Below are 21162 nucleotides of genomic sequence, written 5' to 3'. Positions count from 1 at the left end.
ACAACAATGTTGATGCAATCATAATTGGCTCCCATTGTTGGCTTTATTAATGAAGAAAAAGAACCATTGTAGGGTGGATTTATATCAAACATATAAAAACACATTGATCCAAGTCTATAAGTAAAAAAAGAAGCTTACTTTCAACATCCTAAGTTAATGTTCTTAACAAACATTCGTGACAACCGGCCTCTTACACCAATTAATATTGTTACCAAAGAGCTCAAGGGCTTTATTTTCCGTATACCCTGAGCGAAGACTTGCCACGTTTGACTATAGATCTCTCCTCTCGTTGGTCAAGATACCCAAAATGCGTTAATGATATTTGATGTCGCTAGGGTTGGTTCCAGTACAAACCATATTTATCGTACAAACTGTAAGAACAGATCCTAGCACTTAAAAAAAGTTAAATTAGCACGTACCAAAAAATGCATACATAAAAGTAGCACTTTGAACTATATTAGCACATGAAAATTAATCAAGATAATTGATTTTTGCAGATATTTGAATGATATCAACACTTTTCTTAATCAGCACATTGAAAACAAAAGGAAGATTCAAATAAAGAATTAATTGTTTGTTCGTATATTATAGGGAATTCAATATAATTGATATTATTTAGGATATTATTTTATCATTTCTCTATAATTGGTTGGATGCCACGTGCCACTTTTTAAATGGTTCTTACAGTTTGTATGCGAAATGTGATTTGTATTTGATCCTACTCCATACATTCCTTTATGAGTGATGTTTATTTGTGTGCATGCCCCACAATCTCATTATGGGGTCATGATCTATCATATGGATCTTCACATACCAACAGGTTTTGGAAACTTTATTTGCGAATGAGAAAACTCTACAGTTAAACGTGTTTAAAAAAACAGCCGTGAGCTTCCAACACGCAAAACAAAGAATACAGGTTTGAGACCAATCCAATCCAAACAAACGAATAATCAAAAGCAAGCAACTTTTAACTGCTGAAGAGTTTAAAACATATCCACCATCATAAACACATGTGGCGAAAACATATGCACATAGGTAGGTTCTTATACACCAAAAGAAATGAAGTTACATGCTACTTATTTATATTCTATTAAACCTTTGTTAGCAGATAACCTTCGTTAGCAGATCGAATCTAGGCGACGATCCATGACCTCTGAAACAGTCTTGATAAATGCAGCCTCACTCAAACCAGGAAGAACAAGACCTTCTGCTTCTTCGACTATTTCTTCAATCACAGATTTTGTATTCAAATTTTCCCTACACATGATATTTCCAATGACAAAAGGCGTAAATCCTTTCTCAACGCCTTTCTTTAGTAACATAGTGGATATCCGAAAAGTCCGTGCACACTCTGAGGGTAAATTCCACCCATAAAAGTTAAGTAGCGCGATATCTTCCTCCGCATCTAGTGATTTGATGTAATTAATTGTTTCAGGATTAAACGGTTGACGCGCTTGCGGCCAGTAGAGCCAATCAAATGTGCAATCTTCAAACTGCAGTAGAATAAAAATCCACATTATATAGTTTACATTTAAAAACTAAAATACGATCATGATTAAGATAGCAAAGACATGAAAACGTACACTGGTCGGCAGGCAGTAACCATGGTCAATAGGAATAAGAACAGGTTGACCATCTTCCGATTTACTGACCAAAATATTTCCAGCATGCCGATCAGCATTAGCCATCCTAATATCCAACACCGAGATCTTATGTACTTCATCTACAGGAAAAGAACTCGGGCCCATATCCTCACAACTTCCATTATTCTCCATGAACATCTGTAACGAACCAATCTTCTCCTTAACACCATCAGGATGGTTAAACCCTTTGTGCAAACACGTGGCTAAGAATGTAGGCGGGACCCCAGAAAAACCCTTGTGTTCTCCGGAAACCGACCTACGCTCGCCTTTCGGGTGGTCTAAAATGTAGGCAGCAACTTCCCTCAACGCGCCCTCACCGACGGTTGTCCCCTTCTTTAGCCCTTCACCATCCGTTGATAACGGTAACCCCCTAGGGTTATTTACAGCCATCGGTTCCTCATCGATCGGCTTAAAGACGGACAGATATTTGCTCCCTGATGCGTCCATCATCAAATACGCTCCACCTGTACCCTCGGACGACCTTATCGGATAATTCCCTTTTAGTAAACCGTCATACGTAGAGTTAATAAGGTCCAGCAGTACAGACGGGATAGCAGCCTTTGGGTTAACAATCACTGGCTCCAACCGAATATTTCTGTTTAAACCTTCTTTAGGAACCGACCCGTAATACTCTATACCGTGACCACCATTCTTAAGCTGTCTAACCGCAAGATCACGTTCTTTCAAATCATTCGACTGCGGCGCAACAATCGACAGCTCGAAATTCTTTTCAACAGGCTTTGCGCGAATCTTGGCAGACTTCCTAACAATCAAATGGATCACCGCATCATTATTATTCTTACAAATATCATTAATAAGGCGTTCATCCTCGATCTGCTCACCCTTAAACAAAACCTCTTGCTCCTCAACATCAACCAACCCTTTCTTCCCCTTCGCAAGCTGCCGTTTCACATACCCAACATCATGATTCTTCCCAACATGAAACGTAAACTCTTTCCCACACGACGTCTTCACATTAATCACTTGAATATCCGAAATCCGAACAACCAAATGCACTACATTCCCATCACTCACACCATAATCCTTAACCAAACAATCACCCCTAGACAGTTCCCTACCTCCACAAACCAACTTTTGATTCTTGACAACAAACCCTTTATAACTTTGAATCCGAAGCTTCACCGAAGCAATCGAATCCGACTCCGAAACCCTCATCGGAACCACTTTACCAGATATAGCCAAATGAATCATAATCCCATCTTGAATATTAACATATGAGGGCAAAATTGAGTCCTCACTACGTGGATTAATTGCAATAACACCTGCTGACGTCATCTTAACGCTAAGTTTGTTAACCCTAAATTTGTTAACCTAAATTCTAACAGATCAGACAGTCAATGCAGAAATTAGGTCAAAACATGCTGTGAAGAACCCTAGATAGTGTAATTAACCTTGGAAATGATATGTAATTGATGATGGAGGATGAATGAAGATGAAATTACAGAGTAAAATGTGAATGGAAGAAGAGGGGATTCTTACCGGTAAGAATCAAGAAAGAATGGAGTATGAGGAAGAGACCATATAGCCGATAAAATTGGGGCAATTGAAGGTATTTTTTTATGGATTTTGACTGGTTCAAAGGTGAATGATGAACGTTGATTGATCGAGTTATCTGCTTGAACGAGAAGAAACGAAAGGGGAGAGAGAGTGTAGAGAGAGAGTGAAAGACTTTTGGACAAATATGTTTGAGAGTTTGGAAAGTTAGCAATTTTAGCCCTTCAAGTTTGAGGGTTTTTTTTTTCGTATGTTTTCAATTATCAATAATCATGTATTTTTAAAAGGTGTAGGATGTTATCTTAATATAAATAATAGACGTGTTTGAGCTTGCGAATCTAGTAAAATCTACTATGTTTGTTTATTAAATGAGGTCAAAGTTAGGGTTGAGCTTGAGTGTAGGTCGCTTAGGCTTTGCTAGAGTTGACGTTGAATGAGTTACACGTAAATATAAGAAAAAAAATATAAGATGTGTTTAAAAGGGTTTTTTTGTTGATAGTGTGAAATTGAATTAGTAGATTCAAAAGATAATGGCATCGTTGTTTCAGATACTTGTAATATTTCTTTGATGCCGGTGAGTATTTTTTTCTTTTTGTATTTAAATTTATCATGCTAGTTATTTATTTGGTTAAGACTTAAGTCTGAATTGAGTTTACTTGGTAGCATATAACTAAATTCACAATTGTAAATGGTTATTTTCAATTATTTATACATACAAATTTTTATAACTATACAATCACCCTTCTAGAAGACTAGAACCTGAACCATACAAGACGGCCATTCGGGTATGTGACAGGTACGCGACTTGCTTTAAAAGTTTCGTGGGGATGAGACATGGGTCAGGTACGCGACTTGCTTTAAAAGTTTCGTGGGTATGAGACAAATAAAACATACTTATGTGTTTACCCGAACTATGCACGTAAACATTTTATCTTTGTTCTCTTTTCCTTTATCATAGGGTAATAAAGTAATCTGCTAATTTACTCACTGGTATATGACATGCTTTTCATTTTTCAATTGGATATAAGACCCAGATTCGCAGCATCGGTCACATTGTCATGTCTATAACCTTCAATCTTTCCTAAACCTTACACAAATACACATTAAAGGCATGTCAACTATAAAATTATGTTTTAGGTTAACCTAACACGTTGATTCAGGCTTTGAAGGGGTATGGTCAATAATCTTGCGCCGACTACACAAGTTAACGTCAGGCCACGCGCGAGGCCATACCCAGAATAGATCAAATCCAACACTTAGTCTTTTCTATGAACGAATTGGCGTAAGTCCAAGAAACGCAGAGACACCTGCGCCGGCAAGACAGTGTTGGACAGTACAGAGGTACGATTGGCAGAGCAGTAAACCAATGAGCGCATGACAAGCTGTACTCTGTAATGCTGCACGACGAGCAATCGTGCAGGGGACAGGAAGTACACAAGGACACGTGCGTGGCACCAATCAGCGTGTGGCTACCACTGCTCCATGATCTCCACTTAACTGCTGATGCCAGACCAGACAACAAGGACAATCGTCAAGCCATGTGGATCCATTCAACGTGCGCCAACTACATCCTCACTTGTGAACACTAACGGTCGTGACAGGAGAGGCAAAATGGATATTCCTTGTTGTCTGCCTCAGGCCCAAGGCTCATCAGACCATCTCCTTCACAACTCACCTCGGCTATAAATAGAGAACTTCGGCTACATGTTTAAGGATCGCTCTCTTACTTAATACACACACACTTTTATCCTTAAAGAAAATTCTTATTCTCACGCTGGAGGGTGGTTACGAGGAGAACCCCCTATTCTTCTCCTTGTAACGAGCTTCACGGTATGTTGATTGTTTTGCAGGATCATCGCAGTTGTTTGTCGAGATCGAAAGAAGATTAACATTATTTGGACGAGACACAAACCACAAGCTAATCTCCGGATTAACTTGGTGTTTCTTCATGCTTATTTTAGTTCGTTTACATAAAAAGGGCATTAAAATATAAAAAAATGATGGATAATATGTCTAAGTTGTTTTCTTTGGTTGACGATCAAAGTTGAATATATTAAGTGATGGAGCAAGTTTCATCTCCGAATTAGAGAGATGAGAGATCTAACTATCTAAGTATATGTAATCAACTGAGGGAAGTAAAGGGTATATTCATACATAAACTATAAAGTAGAGGTGGTAAAATAACTATATCTTAAAAACACACACTCAATTTTCTGGCTTTATTTGTCTTTTAGGAAACTTCCTCCTCTCTTTCCTAGTATTCGCAAACCTTTTAGTACCGGAAGCTTCTTCGAAATATTGTAGGATGACGTCATCAATGATCTATCCTTTAAGACAATGTACTTTTGAATTTGTTTAATATTAAATTATTTTTTAGTCGCTGTGTTTTAATGGTTTTAACCACTTGAGTGTAAAATAAAAAAATTTAACGATCTGAGTCCCTAATCGTCCATTTTATAACGTTTTGAGTGTTGTTTCGAAACATGTTTTGGAGATTGGTGTAGTAATGAAAACATTTTGAAGAATGGAGAATACGCTTGTACGACCAGCGTATTGTCAGAATCATTGGCTATTATCTCCCGCGAATGTGAATTGGATTTATGTGTAATGCACTTATAGTACAAGTGCAATAGCCAAAGATTCTGACAATACGCTGGTCGTACAAGCGTATTCCCCATTCTTCAAAATGTTTTCATTACTACACCATTCACCAAAACATGATTCGAAGCAACACCATTCACCAAAAACTTGTGATGGCTTCTCGGTTACTAAATTGTTTTTCTATTCAAAAGGGGTGGCGGCGCAACTTGTTGCCCGACTACCTGTCATTGCTTTGTAATTGCCCTTTTTCGTGTGGAATGATAATATTTTGTGTCAAAAAAAATATTGTATTATTAGTGTAAATGAGACTAGTATGAAATGGAAAGGAAATCTGAACTTGTATAATAAGAGAAGGATCCAGAGAAAGAGAGACCAAAAAGAAATAACTAATTACGTGTTGGTACACCTATAATTGCATGCAAGGACATCTAGAATTGCATGCAAAGACTATATTTAAATGTAGGGACCTCTAGTTAACAACTACGTCCTTATACTATTTAGAACTAACATTAGTATATGGTGTAATTGCTCGAGAGCAATGTACAAACCATCATTGCTTCTCTGTTAGGGGAGGAGGGGTGGTTCACTAGTGGTAGATTCTATCACTCCCATTGTCCAATAAAATCATGTCATGTCATCAACCAAATTTCTATCACTAGTGATAGAAATGTAGGGGGGGTGGTATCACTAGTGATGGGATTCCAATGTACAAGTATTAATGCACAATGTACAAGTCATACCCTATCACTCCTCAAAGTTCAACGCGTTATGCCCATAACTCGTTACACTCCATCACTAGTGATGGAATTGGGCGGGGCGGTGTTCCACATGCTATCACTCGTTATGGTGACTCCATAATGGACCACCCCGTGTGGCCTTACTATTTTTTTATAACAAGAAAAAATAGACGACGTAAAAACGTTGAACAACACACGCACATTGCGTCGTGTTAAGTCATAAAATTTAGAAGAAAACGTAAAAACGTTGAACTATATTCGCACGTTGCGCCGTGTGAACTCGCAAAATTTCGAGGAAAACATAAACAAAAAATTTGCAAAACATGAAAAGTAGAAGACCAAAGTTGAAAGTAAAAAAGTTGTGAGCTTAAATTTGCAAAAGATGAATACTTTTGGATTAGAAGTAAAAAAAACCAAATACTTTTTAGTTAAAAGTATAATATCAAAGTTATTTTGAAAACTCACATAAGCCTCTGGTACAACTCCTTTATGCATAACATAGTATTTTTAAGTATCGTGAGCTGTATTGAGTGTTGGTTCCGTACCAGTATCGTAACAAACTGAACCAACTGATTCAGAACATCAGTACCAAGTGAAATTTGATTGGTTCCGTTCCAAGAAAAGAAATGACTACTTCGGTTCCTTACAGGTTCCCTTTTTTTACCGGTTCCAAGTGAAAAAATGATCGTTTTGGGCCGGTTGGGTCCAAATTACACCGGTTAGTTACACAAAAACATTTAAAAAACACCCTTGAGATTTTAAAATAGACCAACCACCTTCTGAAGATATTATTATATACAATAATACAAAACAATGAGTAGACCTTTATAAAAAACTTATACAAGATAAGCTTTTACTCCCTAAATACTAACGACGTAACCCTTGACTTTTTATTAATTATAATAAAAATGTAAATTAGCTGTTTATAGGTTCAAAAAGCCAAAAACACATTTGACTTAATGTGTTGATTTATTGCAATAATGTTCTCATAATACACATTTAACTTTCTCAATCCATCTTTGGAATAAACATCAATGGATCATGATCTCAAAGTCTTGTTATATCTCCTAATCCTACTTCATGTTCTTTCGCCTTCGTTAGCAGCGTCACCATACAACTGCCCGGTTTCCTTCTGTGGCTCAACTGCATTCTCAATCCAGTTCCCGTTTCGTGAGGTGGGTCAACAACAGGACATGTGTGGCTATCCGGGCTTCAACCTACGTTGCGACAAACAAGGAAAACTGCTACTCAACCTCCCGAATTCAGGAGACTTTTCAGTCCGAGCCATTGATTATCGATCTCAAGTTATCCAAGTTTATGATCCATCTGGCTGTTCTGCTGCTAGGCGTTTGACTTTAGATCTTTCGGGTTCACCTTTTTGGGGTACCCCAAGTAAAAACTACACTCTTTTGAGCTGCCCGGTTGAGGACGACATGTCTAATCACACAAGTGTTGGTTGCATAAGCAATTCTACACATTCTACTTTAGCCATTTCTTCTCAGCGTTTTGCTATGACAATGGCTAACCAGACCGCGTGTAGGATCATTGGTTCTATAACGACCCCCATAGCATGGTGGCAAGACCAAGGTGGACTCACATCTAACCTAGATATCGATTTAGCTTTGACATGGGATGACCCTAATTGTCGAGAGTGTGCAACCCGTGGCGGGATTTGTGGTTACACAAATACCACAAAGCAAGATATTACTTGTTTTGACAATACCAAAAAGGGTAAGATAATCTACAATCTTTCTCACTGATACTCTTTTTTTTTTGTTGCAAATAATCCTTGATTTGATTAAGATTAATGTAAGCGGGTCGGTATTAGTTTAACTAAAATCTCACTAATTTACATTTTCAGGCAATAAACATCATATAATAGGTTTGGTAATCATAGCCATAGCCCTACCAGCCACAGCAGCCTCAATTGCCTTGGTATGTTATATCTGCAAGGACCGCAGGAGGGTAGCCACCTGTGTTGCAAGAAACGCAACACCCAGCACGCCAGACACCACCACCGTTTCAAATGGAGATACGGTCATAGGTCTGGACCAATCGACCATAAAGTCCGACCATAAAAGTGGAATGTGCAGTCCAGGTGCAAGAGTAATGAACTAAATATAAGAAATGAAGTTTAGTCACCTTTGGACTTGAGTTTTGATATGGTCTTAAAACATTGTGTTAAGTGGAATTTGGATTTGTAAATGTATTTGTATGTTACCTACATGTATTTAAATGGATAACATGGGTTCAATCCACTGAGACACCTTGTTATTCTAATATTTGTATCGTGTAACATACTAAAGTGATAATTCAATCCGCATGACATTTTAATTTAAGCACACGTTTGTGTTTCTGTGAGGATGTTTAGGTTAATCATGGATACCACTAAAATGGGGGATGAATGTTAGTAATTTTACTGTTATCGACGTGTATTTTAGGGTATTGAATTAACTTGTTGATGGAGATAATAACGTCGATGTTTAATCAAGTTACGTGACGCGGGAGTGCGGGCTCGTTTAACACGAATATTATTTAGGCCTTGTTTTTTAATATTAGTCTGATTTTGGAATTAATCTTTTGGGCTTAATTCAAATTATAGTGGTTGTTGGTGTTTATAGACGGGGTGATGGTGTCGGGTTGCATGTGTTGTGGGTGGTGACGAATGGTGGTGGTGGAGGTGAGGTGGCGGTGGGTGGTGACAAGTGGTGGTGATGGTTGATGGTGGTGGTGGAGGTGGGTGGTGGTGGTGGTGGTGGAGGTGGGTGGTGGTGGTGGTGGTTGAAGGTCAGGTGGTGAAGGTCATGTGGTGGTGGGTGGTGACAAGTGGTGGTGATGGCTAATGGCAATGGTGGTGGTGGTGGGTGGTGGTGAGGTGGAGGTGAGGTGGTGATGAGAGTGCCACATAAGCAGTCACCTTATCAAATAATAAAGATTTGTGCAACGGCAACGTCCACGTCACCAAAAAACTAGCTGTGTTAGACCTTTGTTAAAAAATGTCCGTTGGTGGACAATAGGTTAAAAAGTGAGACCATCCGTGGTTTTTTTTATAGTTGGGATTGTTGTTGGCCAACGACAAATAGTTGAGATTATTAAAATACATTATTCCCTTTTTAATTTTTTTTTAGTTGGTTAATCCACAACACATTGAATGGGCATTTAGTTAATAGTCAAGTTCTTATGGGGTAGTGTTATGGCAATGAGTTTAGTTAATTCAATTACTTATTTTATTGATTTTGATTTATTTAATATGAATATTTTCCCTCTATTTTTTTTAAGTCCCATGTGTTTGATCCTTTATAATTGGACTCATTTTCTCATATTGAGCGAATGGTACTAAATAAATCAGATTGATTAAAAGCACTATGTGAAATATTCGCTTTTTTTCTCTTCCTCTATCCCATAGGTACAGTGTTTGAATCAATCGAGAACTTTTTCTTCTGTCTGAATCGATATTATTCCATTGCACTTCCTTCCCGATACCTCTCAAGGAAAATATCGAATTAGATCCTAATTGACGGATTAGTGTGAGCTTATCCATGCGGTTATGCACTCTTCGAATAGGAATCCATTTTCTAAAAGATCCTGGCTTTCGTGCTTTGGTATGGGGTAATTGAATGGAGAAGGAATTGATCATTACTATTCCATGTCTTATTTGGTTACCCTCTGGGAATGAAATGAATTATTACCGTGTATTGTTTGGTAGGCAAGAAAAGACGAAGGAATAAAATCAGCGGTGAGTGGTGGTGGGTCGGTGGCGGTGATTGTGGGTGGTGATAGGTGTTGGCGGCGGCGGTGGTCGTCGGTGGCGGTTGGTGGTGGTGGTGGTTGATGGCAGCGGAGGCGGTGCTGGTGGATGGCGGCAGTGCTGGCGGTTGGTGGCGGTGGCGGCGCCAGTGGTAGGCGCCGGTGTAGGCAGTTGTGGGTGGCAACGGTGGCGGGTGGGTGGCGGCGACGGAGGCGATGGCGGGTTGCTATTGGCGACTGGTGGGTGGGGAGTTGGTGGGTTGTGGTGGTGTTAATGAAGGGTACAAGAGGGGATGAAATGAAAAAAAAAACATAGGATGAAAGGAAATGATTTTGAGGGAATTGAATGCCTTGTGGAATGGGTAATTCTATTCCATTAACCAACTAAACACTTTTTTCTTCATTCCCTCGTAATGGTCCATTCCATTCCGCATCTTCTTCTAGCATACCAAACACTACCAAAGCTTACTATCTAATTCAATTTCATCAACATAAATCTCTATCTAATCTGATAAATCACGACGTGTAATCCACAAACACAACTCTCAATTCTCAAAGACCATTCGAACTGGTTTATAACCTTGAATAATGACTTACAAGAGATGCACCACCGCTCTCCACTCGCCTTGCTCCACAATCTTCATTGTCACCCTTCCCACTTTGGAAACCACAGCAGAAACTTTGGCATTCAAGCAGAAAGACCCATATGTGGTTCCCTGGTATTATTGTGCTATTGGTGGAACTATAACTTTTCAACAGAAAAGTCACAATAATATTCAACTTCAAAAGTCAAAATAAAATTCACTTTCAACTATTGTACTAGCGAAATTTGGCTGTCAAACTAAAAGAAAGGCAACACCTTAGGGTGTCCGGGGCGTACTCGGTAAGGGGTTTCGGTGAGGCCTTTCCCCGATCGGGAACACCGCCGCCATCACCGCGGGGTCCCGAATCGGGGTGGGTTTTGGGTGTGGGTTCACCGCGTGAAGATGGCACAACTTTCGAGGGAGACCGTTGCTCAGCCGTCCTCCGCCGTCCCCTGCCATCTTTCGAAACCATCTTTCGAAGATGGCACAACTTTCGAAACCAACTCCCCTAATAGGGGAGTGCCGCCATCAAAAAGGGGTATTAGGGGAGTGTTAGAGGGGAGTTGACGTGGCTTATTCTGGTTGGTTACGTGTAAGAGGGGGGACTCACCTATTAGGTGAGCACCCCTTACACCCTTAGGCTAATTAACAAAATAATTTTTTAGCGCGAAAAATCTAACTGACATCCCTCTGTTTCACCTCATGTTTGTACTGGCAGGCTTTGTAAATCACGAGTCACATCCATGATTACAAACTTTCAAACAATTTAGCATATACTTCTTTAGTGTTAATCCATTTTTACTTCAAATCAGTATTCCGTAATCATTTTTTGTATACATGTAAACATGGTTTAGTATTGCTCAAGAAAAACCATGTTTTTCTTGCAAAACATTGTATCATAATCATAAGACAGTTCACTAGAAACAAAGCAAAACCGGACGTCATAAAACAACCCTATATCCAACGATCCGAATGTCCTTTACTCAACAAATGATAACGAAGACCCAACCCTAATAGTTACAAAAAAAAAAAAAAAAAAAAAAAAAAAAAAAAAAAAAAAACATTAAAAAAAACTACAACCTTGAGATTTTTAAATAGAACCACCACCTTCTGAAAAAAACATGTCACCAACTATGTGATTATTATATACAAAACACTAAGTTGACCTTTATCAAAAACTTATACAAGATAAGCTTTTACACCCAAAAGACAAAGGACGTAACCCTTGACTTTAGTTAATTATAAAAAAATGTAGGTTAGCTGTTTATAGGTTCAAAAAGCCAAACACATTTGACCTGTAGTGCAATGATGTTCTCTTATAGACAACATTTAACATTCTCAATCTATCATTGGAATAAGCATCAATGGAGGATTTCAAAGTCTTTTTGTACCTCCTAATCCTACTTCATGTTCTTCCACCTTCGTTAGCAGAATCACCATACGAATGCCCGATTTCCTTCTGTGGCTCGAGTGCATACTCGATCCAGTTCCCGTTTCGTGTGGTGGGTCAACAACAGGACATGTGTGGCTATCCGGGCTTTAACCTACGTTGTGACAAACAAGGAAAACTGCTACTGAACCTCCCAAATTCAGGAGACTTTTCAGTACGAGCCATTGATTATCGATCTCAAATTGTCCAAGTTTACGATCCATCAGGCTGTTCTGCCGCTAGACGTTTGACTTTAGACCTTTCGGGTTCACCTTTTTGGGGTACCCAAAGTAAAAACTACACTCTTTTGAGCTGCCCGGTCGAGACCGACATGTCTAATCACATCAGTGTTGGTTGCATAAGCAATTCTACGCATTCTACTTTAGCTATTTCATCTGAGCATTTTGCTATGACAATGGCTAACCAAACCTCGTGTAGGATCATCGGTTCTATAACTACCCCCATAGCATGGTGGCAAGATCAAGGAGGACTCACATCTAACCTTAATATGGATTTAGCTTTAACATGGAATAGCCCTAATTGTACAGAGTGTACGGCCCGTGGCGCGGTTTGTGGTTATACAAATACCACAAAGCAAGATATTACCTGCTTTGACAATACCAAAAAGAGTAAGACAATGTTTCTCACTAAGACTTTTTTTTTTTTTTGCAAATTATCCTTGATTTGACTAAGAATGTAAGCTAAGCAATTAATGCGGTAACAAATCGGATATCAGTCAAGACCGATATTTGAGATATAGGTTATCGCAGTGGGATATAGGTGATTTTAATACCATGTAGAATTTATATATATAGAAATTTAACACTAACAATTCAGTATACTCTCCTGCCATTAAAAAATTAACCTTTTGCAACATGCAAAACACTAACAATTGTAGCAAGTAAGAACTGATTAACACTTAAAACACTAACAATTAACAATTAAGACTTAAAACACTAATAGAAACATTGAGAGGAAGAATGGTATAACTAAAAAGAAAGGTATTGATATCGGGAAAATCGATGATATATCGTCAAATATTGGTCAGATATCGGCATATCGCTGATAATATCGGTACCCATATTCTGACTGATATTTTACATGGGACCGATAACCAATATATCGGTGATACAACATCGATATTAACTGCAAAGAATGTAAGCTGGTCAGTCTTCGTTTAAACTAAGTTCTCACTAATGTACATTTTCAGGCAATAAACATCAGATAATAGCGTTGGTAATTGTAGCCGTATCCCTACCGGCCATAGCCGCCTCAATTGCCTTGGCATGTTATATGTGCAGGGACCGCAGGAGGGTAGCCACCTGGGTTGCAAGAAACGCAGCACTCAATGCGGCAGACACCACCACCGTATCAAATAGAAATACGGTCATAGGTCTGGACCAATCGACCATAGAGTCCTACGCAAAAGCGGTTCTAGGAGAAAGTAAACGCCTTCCAGGACTTGGAGATGCAACGTGCTCCATATGCTTAGCAGAATACAATGTTGAAGAGATAGTCAGATGCATACCCGAGTGTAGACATTGCTTCCATGCTGACTGTATTGATGAGTGGCTTAAGGTGAGAGGGACATGCCCGGTTTGCCGAAATTCACCTTCCGCTAGCTCGTAACATATTCATATGTTTTATTGTTTTTTTCAATACTTGATCTCGGCTTCTCGCATCCCTGCTGCTTATGTTCGTTCTTCTCAAGATAAATAATGAGAGATTGTATAATAAATCAGTCTGTAATATCAAAATCCAAAATAAAGCACTGAAAAATCAGATTGGGAATTTCGGATCAATTCTATTGACATTTTTACAGATAAACTTGTTAGCTTTTCTTATCTGCAAAACTAGATTATTTAACTTATTTTGTCCATGTCAACCAAGATACTATACATCTCATCCACATCAGCATGTAACTGTTTTCAACGGTAAAAAGGACCTTTCAGTTGAAAATGAGTAACACCAATTCAAGCACAATGTACTGCTACGAATGCCTTAAATTTAATAGTCGACCAAATACTTAAGCTAAAGAAAGAAACTAATATCAAATGCAAATTAAGGGACCAAAAGACAAGTACCATGTAATTGTATTAATGATGACACATTAGGACAGAGTTGGCATGACATTAACAATATTTTACACTTTTTAAAATACCACATAGAGAAACTTATAGTATTTAAAATTCTTCCAAGCTACATTTGCATAACGAAAGAATTGTAATGCATAAAATTCGTAAACAGAACAGGAAGAACAAAGGAACCTTCATGTATAAGATACAAAACCAAGTGAAGATTTCGTGAATCACTTCTTAGCGAGCAGCTTCTTGGGTAGCTTCTCCACTGGAGTGGTTTTCAGAAGGTAAAGCCTGGCTGCACGTTCTTGCAAAGTACCACCGCACTTCAATCCCCTTTCCTGAAGCTCGGTTTTAAGCCTTTCCATACCAAGAACCTAATAGTAAACAAAAATAACCGAGGTCAATACAGAAAGTCACTTATACAAATTAATTACATCCTCAGGTAAATTATAAAATTTAAACAATGGCAGACGTTCTTAGAAGTAATCACTCTCCGAATCACATATCAATTGCCTTGAAAATAAGCCTTCTCTATTGGATAAAGTAGAAATTTAGAACATAACATCAGAGTTGTTAATAGCGAATCCAAAATCAGATAGCGACACACGAGCGCTCGCTACGCAATTCGCTATACCGCCCGCTATGAGCGCTATTAACAACTATGAACATACAGCCTCCATTAAGGAAGAAAAAGAATTCATTAAGACAGTTTCACAAAGTAGAGTTGTGTCCTAAATGAATTACCGTAAAAAGATTTTGTCAATCTTATAGTGAAACAATTGAACGGAAAAACTTTTTTCCAGAAAAACCATCGGAAACTAAAATAGACAAATGCGAAGGCCAAAATCAGTCTAGATTGAAGCATTACCTCCAGCTCTGCTGCTGAGTTAAACTCATTAAAATTCAGTGGCTTCAAAACGTCAACACAATCAGTCTTTGTAGACACATTCTCTTTATCGATTAACACTTTAGAATCAGAAATTGTAGCTTCTCCATCAGTAGTTCCAGCCTCCTGCCCATTTGAAACGCTCTGAAGTTCACACTGTTTTTCTTCAAGTGGAAAAGAATCAGTTGAGTTATTCACTATGCTCTCGTCATGTTTCACCGATACATCAACTACTTCATGAGAAGTAACTCTATCATTGGAATCTTTAATGGATCCCAAATGTCGTTCGGTAACAGTCTCCTTCTCTTCCTCTGATGCACTCTCAGATGAACACCCAACTGAAGATTCTCCTTCAACTTTCCCACCAGTTACAGATGCTAAACTTCCATCGAGTTCCTTATTGGAGTCTGATTGGTTTTCGTTGTTTGTAACAGCAGATTTCTCATTCTCTTCATCCATCTCATCATCACTATCTTCCTCATCCGTGTCATCACTGTCACTATCATCCACTTTTCTCTTACCCATCCTACAAAATGAATATAGATGCATGTTATGGAGATAAAAATTGAACACAACAATGTGATTTAACATCTAGCATTCAAAACTTTTATGTTCTGTCTCACTTGACTTCTCACCTCAGACCAAATATTCTTTAGCAAAAACCTAAGTTACCATCAAACACAATTCCAGATCGGAAAAAAACAAGTGCGTGAATACACATAAGTTATTTGACATAACGTATCCTCACAATTACATTCCATCAAGGCAAAAAAAGATGAGTATGATCTGGTGGTAAACTTGGTTACAAAATCTATGCAGTGATCCGATGCGTGATTCACAACGTGAAGAGCACGCATCACTTATGTGAGGCGTTCGTTAATAAAAAGTACTACAAATTTAACTTGTTAACTTTAAAACACTACAATAAGATATTTTCATCATCTCTAGTTAGCTTTGTTCAATCAGTGGAGTATAATATGTTTAACAAGTCAAGCCCATTGCACAATCTATGGTGAGATTTGTTCAATCAGATTTGAAAAACCACAACCATTGCAATCACGGTCCAATTTGTTAAAATACGGGTCAACTGCATAAGGCACCGCATCTTATTGCATCATGTGCACACATCATGGGATCACATTGCAGTATTGCAAGGCGTGATCTCATCACCACATCACGTGATGCGCGCATATAAACCAAGGTGGTGGTAAATTGGTGATATTAATGACTGACATGAGTCTACCAAATCTCCCACACGACCACACCCCTATAAAAACAAAAAAAAAATTATCGACTAAGTAACATAATCAAATTTAGAAAACATCTCACATTTATGGCTCACTCAGACCAAGATACCAAGATAGTATTTTCATAGCATTCACCCTGCATTTTGCCACAGCATGATGCAATTTTTTACCTTCTATTATCAAGCACTAGCATGAACTTCTAGCATTAACCAATAACCACTAAGCTCCAGATGTTTACCTTCTACTGTAGTCTACATTCCTAAATACAAGCATTAGCATGAGCAACTATCGTTAAGCTCCAAACGTTTACTTTCTACTATAAAGGCATATCTAAGGTGCTTTAAAACTTTAAAATCATTTTCAAATTCATAGCATTCATAGGTTTCTAATAAAAAGCACAAAACCTTATAAATCCAAGCCTCTCAAGTCTCAATCAACCCATTGCAGTTAATATCGGTGATATATCGGTTGTATCGGTCATATCAGTCCCTTAGTAAAATATCGGTTACCGATATTATCGGCGATATTGACCGATATAACTGATATATCACCGATATATCACTGAATTATTAGTGTTAAATTGCTATATATCAAAATTCTGCATTACATTAAAATTACCAACATACCACCGATATCTCACCGAGATAACCTATATCTCAAATATCGGTCCTTGAGCGATATCCAATATTTTACCGCATTAACTGCATAGAATCAACCAAATGATCAATGCATAATAAGAATAAAAATCCTTACCAAATCTTAAGTTTCTTCGCTTTCGACCCGTCCCCATCCTCCACACCCTTCCTCTTACTCAAAAACCCACCCGAAAGCGATTCCCTAACCGACTTCTCAACCTCCTCCCTACACTTCTCCGAATCCTTCCTGTACTTCTCCACATACTTCTCCGCCCCATCGCCTCCACCCGCCTTTTTAACCTTCTTGGCATTCTTCTTAAGAAACTCCTCCGCCACCTTCTCCAGCTTCCTCTCCTTCTCCTCCGCCAACCACTCCTCCATCTTCTTCTCCGCATTCACATGCCTCAGCCTCCGCCCACTCATATCGCGACACGCGTCAAAGTTGTTTGTCTTCTTCTGCCCCGCTTTTGTCGCCGCTCCACGGAGCAACGACCCGAACCCGCCCTTGCCACCACGTAGACGCAACAGAAGATGCACCGTTGAATTCGAGGAAATCTCATGGTGGAATGAAGAATCGTCGCTTAGGGCTTTGCCGTTGGAGAGGAGGAGCTGGTGGTGTGGGGGGATGGAGGTTAGGGTTTGGATTTGGGATTTGATTGAGGAGATTGGGATAATTGGGGTTTGGAAATTTAGGGTTTGTGATTTGCCGTTTAAGAGTTTTGCGATTAGTTGATAGATTTTGGATTCAGGTTGTTGCTCCATTGGGATTGATCGGTGTGGTTACGAGTGAAAATGGTTTGATGGAGACTGATTTGGGGGAAAGGGTTTCAAGGTGTGATCGATTGTGGTATTTATAAAGTAAAGTCTTACGTCATGTCACATGTAGGCAGTCAGATCTTCAAGTTTTATTTAAGGATAAATTACAATTTTCGTCCTTTATGTTTATATTAGATTGCAATGGATAGCCTTTAACTTTAATAATTACACTTACAGTTCTTTATTTGTAAAACCCATTACAATCTAAGTCCTTTGACTCTAACCAAGTGAATTTTTGTAGTTAATCAAGTCACATGAATCGCACATGAGAGCAAATTAGTCCTTTTACCTTTTCAATACAAAAAATAAAAAAATAAAACAATACAACACTTCTCAATCTTACTCACATTTTCACTTTCCCTCTCCATCAGCTCTCTTTCTCTTCTTGCCATTCTATCACCATCACCCCTAACCTACCACCACCACCACCAAGATCTGCTGCCGCCACTACCCCATCACCTTCATCCCCTCCATCTCTTGACCTGTGACCTAACCACCACCACCAAATATGCCGCCATCACCACCCTCATCACCTTCACCCTCTCCATCTCTTGACCCGTGACCTAACCACCACCACCGGATCTGCCGCCATCAACGCCCCATCACATAGAAATTGAACTTCAATATATTATCAGATCCAGTGGTTTCAATGGTTTGCTTGAAGAGAATATTTCATCAAGTTTTAATATATGAACATAAAAATATGTTGCTTACCTCTTTCAGATTATTGATTCGCAGTTCTAGATCATTGCTGTAGGAGCGTAGCTGTAATTTGAGAGGAGTGACGAAAGCACCAAACGTCTTTCAGATTATTGATTCAAAGTGAATAATTCTGAAATTGGAGCTCTAATCTCAGACTAAAAGCATCAAACGTTTCAAGTGACTAACACTAAAATTAGAGCCCTAATTGCTGATGGAGCGTTGCTATAATTTGAGAGGAGTGAAGAACAGGGATGAAGTGTGACCTAATTGCTAAAGCCCTAATCTTCACTGATACCATCATCCCGTTTGGCAACAGGATTTTAAACTTTCAATTTTTCTTCATTATCAATCATACAATCGAATCCCACCAAACTTCTCAAACTTCAAATCAATCAAATCATCTTCATGTTTCGGTCCTCATGATCCGCTCAAGATACAGTTGTTGATCGTTGATTACGTCATTTGCTAGTGTTTTGATCTTCTAGTCTGCTGTTTAGTTCATCTAATGGTGGTTTATCATCGTCTGTTGGTGATTATTGTTGTGTTTTTGTGGTTTGTTGCTTGTATTGACGCGAGTGATGGTGATGCTGATCGGATGTTGCAGCGACCATTGGTTTTGGGGAAAGAGAAACAGGGAAGCGAATGGTTGTTTGCAGCAGGGAAGGGAATGCAAGTTTGACCGTTTGATTAGGGTTATGAAATTGGGGATGAGGTGGTGGTGGTTTTATTTATTAAATATTTAAATAAAAATATGAATTGATCAAAATACCCTTAGTTGAATAAACTTAACTGAAAATTTTAACCTGGTTAATACTAAAGGACGTAAAGTGTAACGGATTTTGCAAATAAAGGATTGTGACTGTAATTATTGAAGTTAAAGGCTATCCGTTGCAATCTGGTACAAACATAAAGGACGAAAAGTGTAATTTATCTTTTATTTAAACTAATTTACTCTTTTACAAGACCATATGTTTGAGGTGTGCACGGTTTGATTTGGTTTGATTTTTAGGTAAAATTAAAACCGTAACGGAAAGTTCGGTTTTTGGTTTTCAAAAACCGTTTAGTTTCGGTTTTTTCGGTTTTAGTAACGGTTTGGTTTTTCGGTTTTTTCGTTTTTGAAACAAATTATGTAAGATTCAAAACTTAAAAGTATAATTCAAAGTTTAAGAATCTTTCTTAAATGTTTACATTTAAGTTAATATATTTAGTCTTTTAAATTAATATTATTCACTTAAATCTAACCTTCTAATCTATTTTAATGTTTTTCAAAAGTTTTTGTTAAGACGTTTTCTTTTTTAATACTTTGAAAACCATTTAATTTTTATATTAAACTTTGTTAGTTCTTGTAAACAATGGATAATTTTAGTGATAAATAAACATGGTAATGTTATTATAAATATTTAACAAACAAGAATAAAATTAATAATTCTTAGTAGCATGGGTAAACACTTAAACATAAAAATATATAGATTTGGTATACTATTAAAACTTATCGGTTCGGTTCGGTTATTTTCGGTTATTGAAAATGATTATCCGAAAACCGAACCAAAATTTTCGGTTATTAAAAATCCGAAAACCGAACCGTCGGTTTTTGTTTCGGTCCGGATTATTCGATTACGGTTCGGTTATTTCGATTTTCTGCTCACCCCTACCATATGTAGTCACAAAGCCCATTTGGGGGCGTTATGCGACAAGTGACGAAATGCGTAAGAGATGAACTTTATATCACAAGAGGGTGTAGTGGTAAGGGGATTTTTTCCATATTTATTGGGTTTCCTCCTGAATTAGTGTATAGGCATTATGCCTAGTGGTAATGGATATGATCGGATGGTTCCGCTGGTGGCACGATGATACTCCAGTGGTCCGTCTGTGATCCAAATTTGTCGTTCAAAAAAATATAACCCCTTCAATTTATAGTATGTATATATATATGTGTTTGAGTGGAGAAGGTTGGGCAACGACGTGATGATTTTCGCGTGGATTCAAAATTCAGACCCCATAGCGCCGGTCGTAGTAGTGTGCGGCGGCGCTGTGGGGCGATATGTTGCCTTTCCCCGCTATGTGGCGCCCCACTACATTCGGCCTAAAGGTAGGCAGTGAGATCTTGAAGTTTTATTTAACTAATTTACTTTTTTATAAAGTTATATGAACTTGGGGCAGTGGTTTGTTTGAAATTTGTGGTGGCAATAAAGTTTATGACTAGATTTCTCTTGAGGTCGTTAGTTTGAAATCAATTAAAATCGGGTTTTATTACAGTGAGCTTTCGGGCGGGCAGGTTTTCCCCAGGACTAGTGGTTTGATGGCTCAGATATGTATCTAACTCTTACCGTATAGAGAAGGAGATGCATTTGCCCGGTTCAGGTTGAAACCGGTTTAAAAAAAAACAGTTTTTTTAACACTAGGCAGTGAAACTTTGAAGTTTTATTTAACTAGTATACTGTTGAATCAAGTTATAAAAATAAGAAACTTAAAAAATTAAATAAAAGAAAAAAGATAACGAAAGTTGGTGATTGGTTACAGACTTTCAATGGTTGACCCC

General features: G+C 38.3%; 4 protein-coding genes across 4 annotated transcripts; 2 read left to right on the top strand and 2 right to left on the bottom strand.

The window, feature by feature from the left end:
- Positions 1-947: 947 nt before the first annotated feature.
- LOC110864835 (phosphatidylinositol 4-kinase gamma 4) lies at positions 948-3321 on the bottom strand. Its single transcript, XM_022113994.2, has 2 exons — positions 1584-3321; positions 948-1493 (listed from the first exon to the last, which is right to left on the bottom strand). The coding sequence occupies exons 1-2, from the start codon at positions 2937-2939 to the stop codon at positions 1119-1121; spliced, it is 1731 nt and encodes a 576-aa protein (XP_021969686.1). The 5' UTR covers positions 2940-3321; the 3' UTR covers positions 948-1118.
- A 4183-nt stretch (positions 3322-7504) lies between these two features.
- On the top strand, positions 7505-8838 carry LOC110864834 (putative RING-H2 finger protein ATL21A). Its single transcript, XM_022113993.2, has 2 exons — positions 7505-8227; positions 8358-8838. The coding sequence occupies exons 1-2, from the start codon at positions 7531-7533 to the stop codon at positions 8612-8614; spliced, it is 954 nt and encodes a 317-aa protein (XP_021969685.1). The 5' UTR covers positions 7505-7530; the 3' UTR covers positions 8615-8838.
- A 3309-nt stretch (positions 8839-12147) lies between these two features.
- Positions 12148-14083, top strand: LOC110944441 (putative RING-H2 finger protein ATL21A). Its single transcript, XM_022186106.2, has 2 exons — positions 12148-12885; positions 13467-14083. Exons 1-2 carry the CDS (start codon positions 12192-12194, stop codon positions 13883-13885), a joined length of 1113 nt encoding a protein of 370 aa, XP_022041798.1. The 5' UTR covers positions 12148-12191; the 3' UTR covers positions 13886-14083.
- A 234-nt stretch (positions 14084-14317) lies between these two features.
- On the bottom strand, positions 14318-17980 carry LOC110864832 (replication stress response regulator SDE2). The gene is made up of 3 exons (XM_022113992.2): positions 17224-17980; positions 15206-15749; positions 14318-14711 (listed from the first exon to the last, which is right to left on the bottom strand). The coding sequence occupies exons 1-3, from the start codon at positions 17865-17867 to the stop codon at positions 14565-14567; spliced, it is 1335 nt and encodes a 444-aa protein (XP_021969684.1). The 5' UTR covers positions 17868-17980; the 3' UTR covers positions 14318-14564.
- Positions 17981-21162: the final 3182 nt, after the last annotated feature.

This window comes from Helianthus annuus, chromosome 6 (genome assembly GCF_002127325.2).
Source record: "Helianthus annuus cultivar XRQ/B chromosome 6, HanXRQr2.0-SUNRISE, whole genome shotgun sequence".
Classification (NCBI taxonomy): Eukaryota; Viridiplantae; Streptophyta; class Magnoliopsida; order Asterales; family Asteraceae; genus Helianthus; species Helianthus annuus.
The sequence above is the reverse complement of the archived record's forward strand: the minus strand, read 5'-3'. Positions and strand labels throughout refer to the sequence as shown.

Coding starts and splice junctions, on each gene's coding strand:
- LOC110864834 (XM_022113993.2), top strand. CDS start 7,531: ATGGATCATGATCTCAAAGTCTTGTTATATCTCCTAATCCTACTTCAT. Junction 8,228..8,357: donor TTTTGACAATACCAAAAAGG/GTAAGATAATCT, acceptor TTACATTTTCAG/GCAATAAACATCATATAATA.
- LOC110864832 (XM_022113992.2), bottom strand. CDS start 17,867: ATGGAGCAACAACCTGAATCCAAAATCTATCAACTAATCGCAAAACTC. Junction 15,750..17,223: donor GCGAAGAAACTTAAGATTTG/GTAAGGATTTTT, acceptor TTCATTTTGTAG/GATGGGTAAGAGAAAAGTGG. Junction 14,712..15,205: donor ACTCAGCAGCAGAGCTGGAG/GTAATGCTTCAA, acceptor GTTTACTATTAG/GTTCTTGGTATGGAAAGGCT.
- LOC110864835 (XM_022113994.2), bottom strand. CDS start 2,939: ATGACGTCAGCAGGTGTTATTGCAATTAATCCACGTAGTGAGGACTCA. Junction 1,494..1,583: donor GTTACTGCCTGCCGACCAGT/GTACGTTTTCAT, acceptor ATTCTACTGCAG/TTTGAAGATTGCACATTTGA.
- LOC110944441 (XM_022186106.2), top strand. CDS start 12,192: ATGGAGGATTTCAAAGTCTTTTTGTACCTCCTAATCCTACTTCATGTT. Junction 12,886..13,466: donor CTTTGACAATACCAAAAAGA/GTAAGACAATGT, acceptor GTACATTTTCAG/GCAATAAACATCAGATAATA.